The sequence below is a fragment of the Trachinotus anak genome, unplaced genomic scaffold, assembly GCF_046630095.1.
Source record: "Trachinotus anak isolate AG129_WGS33_773 ecotype Australia unplaced genomic scaffold, CSIRO_AGI_Tana_v1 ptg000032l, whole genome shotgun sequence".
Taxonomy (NCBI): domain Eukaryota; kingdom Metazoa; phylum Chordata; class Actinopteri; order Carangiformes; family Carangidae; genus Trachinotus; species Trachinotus anak.
In genome coordinates this window covers 7,836,268-7,846,819 of record NW_027273883.1, presented here as the reverse complement: position 1 = coordinate 7,846,819, position 10,552 = coordinate 7,836,268, and the positions used below count along the sequence as shown (strand labels likewise).

Sequence of the window (10,552 nt, the reverse complement as noted above, 5' to 3'; positions counted from 1 at the left end):
TTACTGTAAAATACTCCATTGGGGTATCTGGTATCTGTTGCATAATCTATTACACAGTGGGTATTAAAAAAGGGATCCACCCAAGGCTTATATTATCCCTTAGAAAACATCAGATGGATGCAGACAGCTACACGGTTTAGCTTGAACAGTTAAAAGGGAAGATCACTTCCTCATTTAGCTGCTTTGAAAAGGGAGGCAAAGAAAGTAAAGGACCTCAGTGTTAAATTATAGGGAAACCCCCTGCTAGGATACAAAAGATCTGATCTGTTTTTTTTTGAGAATTTCTAACCATAGTAAAAATTGAGTCATCCTCCCTTGAAATAAAATACACTGTAGAAGAATGTAATATGAATGCAATGTTCACCGAAGAGCATGTTTTAGTGTTCTTTCTAACCATTTATTCTACCACATAAAAAGTTAGTCTCAGGAATTAAACTATAGACTGTGTGCCGTGTCCTACAGAGATAGAAATGATGCTCCAACAATATGGCAGTGCCACCTTAAACATTTAACAGTTAATGGCCAAACAAAGACAAGGCTTTTGTGGGCTTCATCCCTTGACCGAAAACATGACTTAGCAACAGGCTGTTGAGTTGTACTTTGGATTCTTTGCGCAATGTACCTCACCTCTTTATTGTCTGAGACAGTGAATGTCTACAGTATGTAGCAGGGATCTTTGCCTTTTTAAATACAACACTTTAATATGTTAAATCCTACAGCTTCAGCTTTTATTATTGTGAGATATTTTATTCACTTCATCTAGAGCCTGAGTGACTAGTGTTAGTAGCTAAGAATATTTTAGTTGGCCAGAAGGATAGTTTTTCTGCCAGTGTTCAAAAGTTAAAGATCTCAAAATACATTTCTGGAAAAATAGTAATTCTGAACTAGCAATATAACAATAATATGTTTTTGTTTTTTTTGTTTTTTTCAGTGTTTTAATATCTTATCGTGGAAAGCAAGTCAACCCTTTCAGCATAAACTTTCCAACATTGACATTTCATGCTGTAGAACGTCACAAATTTTAGATACAAAATAAAAAAAAGTTGTAGCTTTACATGCATTCATTTACATTCATTCAACAGACACTTCTGTGCACATTACAGATGCACAATACATCTGTACCTCTGCAGTTTGCTGTACAAAATGTCCATGTGTGTCTCTAATCACACTGTTTCAACACACCTGGTGTTATTACTTTACAGCTGTGTATAAGAGATTGTGTTCAGGCTATTAAAAACCTAGGTGTTATCAGTGTGGCTTAGGTTGCACCATGACCCCACCTTCTAATATATTTTACATGCTGTGTTTTCTCACTCTGACAGAAGGGCAAACAATGAGCAGAACAAAATGAGATCATGAACTTGATGAACTTGAGTATGTACAGATGCAGATCAGTTTGCATTTCATACATCACTGATAATACTGACATGACGGTGAGTGTACAAATAGGAGTATATTCATTTCTAGTTGAAATTCAGTCCTTTTAGTCCCATTTCAAACAACTCAAAAGGTGACAATAGGCGTTGGACGTGTCTGATGCTTTGTCCAGCTACAAGGAAATCAGATTTGTTTTCATATCTAATCTTTAAGGCTGACTGTCCACATTGTAATTTAAAAGTGACCAGACCGGGTTTGTGTATTTAGGGAGCGTAATAAGTTGCAATGATGTGTTGTCATAGTGATGGCTCACAGTGCACATGCTGACTGTGTGTGAAGTGTTCAGGTTGTTGTTTGTTCTTTTTTTTTTTTTTATGGATAATGCAAGAGGCCTCTACTTTTTTCCAGCTGCCGCTGTGCAGGTTTTTTTGCAAGCAAGACAAGGTCAAAACCAAGTATATGGCTTGACTGCGTCATAGCCTGTTTGCATTCTTCCTAGAATCATCCGGTTTCAGCCTTTTTATCTGTCTGCTGCTCTCCTACTCTCTGTGCTCACATGTATAATATTTTAATACAGCCCGATTCCAGATAAAGCTATCCTCATTTATGTTTTTTTTTCAGTTTTTGCTGTCGGACAATAGAAAAAGTTTGAAATAGTGACTGAAACGCAGCCCATTAAGACTAGATCTTAGCCAGCAGTCACGTCTGAGCCATTTCCAAGCTGCTGCTCTGCACTGCTAAAATGGTTTTTAGTCACGACACATAAAACTTTAAAACAATGGCTATGCTGTGATTGTGGTTGTATTTACCTTTCACTTATTATCACTCAGAGAGAAATTCAGAAGCTCATTCACGTCAGCTGTACTAGTGGAAGGAAAGGCCAAAGTCGCGCTAGTGAGTGAATCTAGTGTTCCCTGCTGCTGTGGTCCAGCCAAAAAGTAGAAAACAACTTAAAAAAACTGATTTGAGCAAATGCATTTGTGTTGCAATGTAAATAGAGGATTACGTTTGCTCTTAAAGAAAATGGATATATGTTAATTTACATATTTGCCAAGTTACAAATACGTTGATACGAATCGCTAAGATGTTCACAGACAACATATTTTCAATCTTAGAGTGCAAGGTTACAGAAAAATGGTGGTTGAGTTTATTACAGTAATGAGTTCAAAGTAACTTGAGATGCAGTTCTTGATTTCCATTTCAACAAAACAAAGTGCTTTTGTTGTCTAAATCTAACTACAGACGGGACTTTGAGTGCAAACCACCGTCTCTGGTGTGACAGTTGTGTGGATTGTACCCAACCACCTCCTGGTGATTCTACCATTAATAAATGCAGTGCTTCTTTCATTATATATAATTTAAATACAATTGCCTGTGAACACAATCTAGCCAGCGATTATGTTGCCACCACGAGGTAATTGGGGAAACAGTTTAGTAGGATAATAGGATATGAACATAATTTCTAGGACAGAGGGTTGGATTTGAGTGGTCAGCCTAATAATTAATTAATTTTAGGACGGTACTTTTACTGTGATATTTTGAATTGTATACAATAGCTGGTATATTCCCTTTGCTCCCTATGATGCATTTGAGCACAAGGCCGTTACTGATTTACACTATAACCACATGACAACAAGAGGATAAACTGCAGGAGCATGTTTTTTACAATTCTAATTTTGTCATTAATTTGTTGAACAAGGATTTGACAGTAAACAAGGACATAAAAAAGTATGTATATATTATGATTTCTTCAAATGTAAACCCACAACTTCAAAACTATCCATACTATACTATATACTATATTTACATTTATGGATTAATAAATAAAACTGGCATTGAAATGTATGTATAGTTCACAGGAGGTTGTTGAGTGTGACTTAGTTCACATTTTATCTTCACATGTAAGGAGAGTTTATGAGTCTGTCTCTGTGTTGTCAACCACTGAGTTCTGTAGTCACTAAAGCACCCATCCCATCAACTTCCTCCTACCTCTTTTGTTAAGAAGGCTGCTGCGATGGGAACATCACTACCAATATTTTTTTGACCCAAATGAGAAGAAACAAGTTTTGAGCATTATAGATCTTTGATCTCTTCCCTCCTCTCTCTCACCTTTTTCTTCCTTTTTGGGAGCAGTCCATGCAGGTTGAAGGATAGTTTTTCCTTCTGTATTCACAACTGTCTTTTATACATTGCAGGTGTCCAATTTTGCTTGTATCCTGATTCAGATATGGCATCACTAGATAGTGTGTTCTGACATTGCTGGTGGAAATCGGGAATAACAGGTTGAGATGGGGAATAATTGCTGTTGCAGTGTGGCTGAGTTGGTGTGTTTACAGTGCTTTCATCACATCCAGAGTCTGACCACTCAGAGCTGTCAAAGCACTGCAATGATGTCAAAGTTGGTCTGTCCTTCGTATAGTCTATGAGGTCTGATAAAAGAGGTTTTCTCTCCGGGCTAAGTGGTGAGAGTGTGTCATCTGTGCTGCTCTCTAACTGAAGAGTGAGTGAAGGCAACATGAGTTGTCCATTGGGACTGCGCACTGTGTGCAACAGCAGCGGCCTGGCTTGATTACTCTCACAATCTTCCAGATCAGGCAAAGCTGGCAGTCCATCTAATGTCAAATTTGGACTCATTTCACCTTTATCCCAGAGTTCTTCACTGGAAGTCAATGGTGGGTTACACGTTCCTCTGTTTTCAGTGATAGCCTGCTGAAAATCTTCACTCTCTTCAGTGGGGACATGGATAGCCACTGCACTGTAGATTTCAGAGGACTGGGCGCTCGTATTGTGGAGATTCAGGGTTGGACTGTGTGCACCTATGCCCACAGTGGAGAAAGTGCTGCCTTGCCAGTCTTGGCAGAGGATGTCCTGGGGGGCATAACCTCCAGGCCTATCTGAAGGCGCATTTGGCTTCACCTGGATCGTGGCGTAGACTGTTTTGTCACTTGGACCAGCGCTGACCACCGCCCTGGTAATGATGACAGGGCTGAATGCAGTTTGTTGTGCTTTACCCAGGGTGCCAGAAGTGGTTACCTGTTTTCAAGAGAAGGAAGACATACCCATGAAAGTTAAATAAGTGCTTGACAACAGCTTTTTGATTTGATTAGAGGAGTGTATACAGAAAATTAAACTGTGGAAACTGTACTACATTATAAAAGTTGAACAAGGGACTTCAACATCAATGTATTTGTCTTCAATGAAACTGCCACGAGGCACTGGGCACTCCACTTCACTAAAATCACTGCCTCACACAGAAAATGTTTACTGTGGTTAATGTGCCAGAGGGCTTGTCTTTCCAGTAAGGCAGCATTTCCTCATTGCAACCCGGACACACCAAAGGAAACTGAAGGAAGAATAGTCTTACCAATGACTTTGGCATGTTGTTATGCTTTCCACCCTTCACATAATAGCACATCCACACAACCGATATTGTGACTAAAGCTGTCAGAAGAGCAGCACTTGAGACAAGCCATGACAAAAGCATCCAATGATCACCTGAGGGGAAAAAAGCGTTGGTGTCATGTATTAATGCACGAAAAAAACAGCACATCTGTAAAATCAGATACCCTCAAGCACTTTCTGAACAGATAGTTTAAAAACTTCCCATTCTGACACACAAGATGAGGCATGTTTTCAGGGAACAGCACTGTGACATACCTGTGACCTGTGACGGGCTGGTGAATACACTGTATTTCTGGCTGTACCAGTACTAATTAGTACTTCTGGGACGTTAGTAAACAGGAACTTATCTCCTTAAGTATAATGTCATCTACATTCATTATTGACAGATTTAAGAACTGAGAATAAATAGTGAGAAAAACGTCACCTTTACAAGCAGACTGTGGAATCTTATCTCTTGTCACATCAGTATGACGACAATAGGGGAAGGAGGGGACACAAGACATTTCATGTTGCTATTAACAACAGTACTTTAGTGGTTATTGTGGCTGGTATCAGTATTTTTCACCAGCGTTTTTCTAGTTGTAACCAGCAGATTTGACATCTACTGTGACTGCAAGGCTCAGATACCTAAAAAGGGTGATTTATAAACAAAACTGTCTTGATTTCTTCCCAAACACCGCATTGTTTCCAAGTGGCTGCAATCACTTGAGGAGATGAGCACAAACTACTTCAAGTAAAATGGCATTTTCTCCACAGCAGGTGGGTCCTTGAAAGCTTCCCACCTTAGTTGTTGAGTATCACCCAGTTGCCTCAAGCGAAATCAAGTTTTTGCAAATAATCTAAGGGAACGTCTGCTCCCTTCAGTTACAAGTTTTTATAAACATACATGGAGTTATTTATTAACTTAATTTATTCATTTATTGGCAAGTGATTTTCACATTATACAGAGAGAGCCTAATGTGGCTAAAACACATGAGAAAACACATATTTATGAATAAATACATCATCTGCACATGAATATTGGGCATATCCTATGCTGATAACAGCACTTAGAAATTGTTGTCTGTTAGTTATGAGATGATCAATCTTTTGTGCACCTCTGTGTGTGTGAAGAAGAGAAGAGGAGGTCCTCACCTTGCAAAGTGACACAGAAGGGGGCTTTCTCACTCTCTTTGCGACCCCATTCAGAGGACGGCTTGTAGATCACATGGCCACAGAACTTTGTTTGTTTGCTCTTCAAGTTGATGACAAACTGGCCGGTTGTGGTTTCATCGACCTGGAAACACAGTGGGCCATATGGATTCTAGCTGATTGATTTAATCCACTGAAGGTTGCACAGGTCAGATAAACAAGAAAACTATGGAAAATTCAGCTCAATAAGAATAAACAAAACCTGCGGGAAGGAAGAAACTCAATAACCCCATAGTTTAAAGGCCAAATTCTATTTTTACCATTCTAGATGAACTTAAGTCACATAGATAATTTAGGTATTGGTTTGTTTGTTAACTTATTATAATTGGAAATATAGGCCTGATCTTACTACTGTATATACTTATTGCCCACTTTATTAGGTACAGTTGTACAGTGTAATGCAATACAACAGTTCTTCCATAAATTTTATCTTTTTGTTATGAAATTTAAAATGTTTGTTTTTAGAAATTACTTGATGTTTCCATTTATTTATTTATTTATTTATTTATTTATTTATTTATTTCTGTCCTTTCCATTTACATAAAGCACTAGGCAGAATAAAATAAACAGCTCTAAATATAATGCACTGAAGACTCACCAGTGCAGCCCACTCTGGTTCGGTGATTTTTAAAATATAAATAATTACAGCTTTCGAGGGCCCAGTTTTGCTGCTGATGATGATGTCAGCAACGGAGACTCCATTTGGCCCCATGGGCAGGATGACATTAACATTCAAGGATGATGCTGTTGTGTATGTAGACAAGATGGGCGGACCTAAAATAGCTATGGAGACAAAGAAAGAAGAATGAATAAATGTTGCAGCAGCATAGATCTAGCTTGGGGGAAAGAAAGTAATGCTTGAATAAACATGGCGATTCTTACTGTCTGCTATAGGTTTAAACCTGTTGAGAGTTTGTCCAAACAAGTGACCGTTAGCGAACACCTGAGCCTTGTAGTGAACGTAGGGAGCTGCTGGGGTTTCTGCAGTCAGGTCACAGGTCAGAGCGGTGATGTTCTGACACCCCTCTTTTATCCGGAACTGCTCGTCCACATCACTGTAACAAGGGCGGTATAGTGTGATCATTCAGTTCACTGGTATCCATTTGACACAGCTGTCAATTCATGACTTTGTGTCAAGGACTTCCAAAAAAAACCCCGTTATTTTGAAAGGATAGGCACACATTGGTTAAAGTCTGTCTTTAAACAGTGTGAGTCATAGCCAGCCGTCTGAGTTGATAATAATCATTTGGATGTCCTGCAGAGTGACAGCATTTTCTGTCCAGAATTTCCTGTTGAAGTTTCCCTGTGCAGGGTTCTTATTGAAGTGAAGTGCAGTGATAGTAACACAGGCAGAATTTCTTACTAAAAAGAAAGTAACTTAGGATTATGTCCACTTTATTTGACCAACCCAGACTGCTGAAGTCTCATATTAGCTTCAACTTCATTTTTACACAGAACAAGGGCTGTGGCTTTCAAATGCACTGGAGGCGCATGAGGATTTGATCTATTAATGGTCAGTATGGACAGGGGGAATAATTACAGCAAGTAAAACCTATCTCAGTGCTCATATGGGCACCTCACTGTTGTTTTAAGACAGACCTGAAAAGTTGTGAAACTGTCCATTAAACAAAGACTTTGGCATGAAATTCTGACAGCCTTCGCCCAGGAGCTGAAGCTGTTCTGTGCAGAATGTGGCCACAGTGAAATAATGACACAAAGATCATCCTGACCCATTTATCATTTAAACACACAAATGCCTTTTTGAAGAATACAACATTACTGACGGCATTTTTGTTTTAACAGGGAACTGATATTGAGCAGGCACAGTTAAACTTCCTCTGCAGCTGTTTTGATGCAGGAAGTCATTCCAGAAATTTCTGGTGACAGTCGCTGGGAGAAAAGTCAGAAGGATAGGGGTGGTATGTGACATTTGTCTGGGAGCCTGTGTGGCGAGTAATTATACGAGTTGGCATTTCCAAATTGTTGAGGCTGTTTGTAGAGACTGAATGAAAAGAAGAAAGAGAAAAAAAATCTTGTTGGAAGCCAGGAAAATGCACAGTATGACCGCTCCATCTCCAAGCTGAATATAAGCACCCATGTGGTACACTTCAGAAGCTGCACTGAACAATACATTTACTGGATAAAGATTGTTATCTTCTATATGTTCGTGTTAACAAATACTATGAAAAGACCACAGCTAACAATGCTAACAATTAGTCCATCTCTCAATACCGTCCGACTTCCCCAGACTGACTGTGGCTCTTAGTCACAAGCCCATTTTTTCTACTAGGGACGTTCGTCACATTTCACAGTATAGAAAAGTTACATATAGCATCATTTAGTTTTTAGGAAACTATATTCAGCTGTCATGGATTTGGCTTGCTAGTGAGTATTTATGACAGTAGGCTGGTGCATGTGGGATTGGTTCAAAATAAACTACAGTGTCTGTGTGCATTGCAGTGAAAGAACATTGTGAACCTTGTGAAATGTTGTGGCTATTAGTTGTGATTTTAACACACCTTGGTCAACAGTGGAAGTCTATGGCACAGTTTTTACATGGGGTTTGCTCATGGTAAGAAAAATAGTCCATCACCTCCAGCATGAGACGTTACTCAAACAAAACTTTGTGTAAAATACATTGTGTGCCAGGTTTGAGTTAGATCCATTGTATCTGTATATTATATTCCTCCCATAGATACAAACAGACCAGAGTTATACTCCCAGTTTGTTACCAAGTCTATAGGCTTTACAGTGCATTGATATGGACACTGATACTGAGTGTTTACCCTGCAAACACGTTTCCTGCTCTGACTCCCTTCTCCATATGGATCTGTACAAGAGGGCAGTGGAAGTAAAGGTATAACAATCACAATAACGACAGTAATGACTCATCTGTCATCCTGGGACTTACTTCCACAACTGGACACTGTAGAGCACCTTTTCCCCTTGGGTGGCAGGTTTCACATGGTCCCAGTGGAGTATATTGTGAAAGTTCTTGGAGACAAAATACACTGTCCCATTTCCAGTTGAAAGACAAGCTGAAGGGGAAAAAAAACAGCAGAACAGAAAAAATAATTTTTTGACAGATGATAGTGTTGTGCCCTTTTTCTCATTCAGCCTGGTTCACAGATCCAAAACTGTCAATTTGATAAGATGACACATTTGTATTATTTATATTTTGTAGTTTTTTATGAAACAGCAAGTAAGGACACTATTCTGTAACAAGATCTGGAGACAGCCTTTAGTACTCTGATAACATCTTGTCCATGTCGCAGCTTAGATTTCTAATCACGGCACATACTGTGAAAGCATTCAACCCCCAGCATCCACTCTTAGCCCATCTCCTCATGTATGAAGTCATGGGAGAGGCACAGTTTCTTGATTTTCACACTACGGCTGCTGAGCCTAAGTGATCCAGGACCACAGGGAGATTATGCAAAATGGACTTTGTTTCTGCTGGTGGCTGAAACTCAAAACTGCGCTTTGTTCCTTAACTTTGCCGGTCATCTCTTTTACACACGGAAATAATTGCCATCTCTCGGAACACAACCCTTTAGTGCGAGAAGTACAGTCTATTGTGTAGAGCGATTTATACATAAAACACTTTTTCACAATGTCACCTCACACATACAAAGCTGGTGATTTACCAACCCAGAGCATATTACTGTTTTAATGCTATAGCCCGTGTAGTTTATTGAAGATGGGAAGGACACAAGGCTAAAGTCAAAATTAGCATTTTTGTGTACAATGATATAGTCAATATTACATCAGCCAGACTCTACAATGAAATGGTACTTTCCATTGATCACTATCCTTTAATGCTGAAGTCTTCATTGTGTTGTGGGACTCTACTTCATTTCAAATGAGAGGGAATCACTCAGTCAAATGTATTGCTTGGCTTCATTGCTTTAGTGTTATCATTTATTTCTCCTATTAGGTGCACTTTGCAGAAACACTAGTCCATTAAATGTTTGACTGTCGGTAATCAACGGCTGTAAATCAAAACAAAGATCCATATCAGCTCCTCTGTACTCACCATAGCAGGACAGCAGGACGACGATGACATTCGTAGACCACATCTTCATTACAAAAATGCAACAGTCCTACTCTCTATTAGCTGCAGCTGCGTTGTGAACTCTAAACTAAAGCAATAAATGATACGCACCACGAAAAAACAAACAAACAGAAAAACACATAAAAAAATGTGTTAATCTCCACAATCCTCCCGAACAAAACAAAAGTCAATGTCAAGATGGCGATAAAATATAAACGTTATAATTGGTTTCAGTTCATTCTTGAGCCTCCGTTTCTCAACCATCTCTGATGTGCGCTGGGAGAGGAGTGGCTTGACACAGGTGTACAAGTGTACTTTGGCATGTGTTATCACCTTGTTCCAGTTTTTCTGTGACACTATGTCCCGCCCACTTGCATTCTTTCTCCAGAATCTCAACTTCCCTTTTCCTCCCTCCGTCTTCTCCCTTTTCCACCTTTGCTCTCTCTCTCTCTCTCTCTCTCTCTCTCTCTCTCTCTCTCTGCTTTCTTGTCCTTCAGGTTATTCCTTGTTTCAACGGTTTACTGGAAA

At 39.3% G+C, this 10,552-nt stretch overlaps 1 protein-coding gene across 1 annotated transcript; it reads right to left on the bottom strand.

The window, feature by feature from the left end:
- Window positions 1–906: 906 nt before the first annotated feature.
- ifnlr1 (interferon lambda receptor 1) lies at window positions 907–10,341 on the bottom strand. The gene is made up of 7 exons (XM_071469921.1): window positions 10,007–10,341; window positions 8,882–9,008; window positions 6,853–7,025; window positions 6,569–6,753; window positions 5,914–6,055; window positions 4,742–4,872; window positions 907–4,410 (listed from the first exon to the last, which is right to left on the bottom strand). Exons 1-7 carry the CDS (start codon window positions 10,053–10,055, stop codon window positions 3,547–3,549), a joined length of 1,671 nt encoding a protein of 556 aa, XP_071326022.1. The 5' UTR covers window positions 10,056–10,341; the 3' UTR covers window positions 907–3,546.
- Window positions 10,342–10,552: the final 211 nt, after the last annotated feature.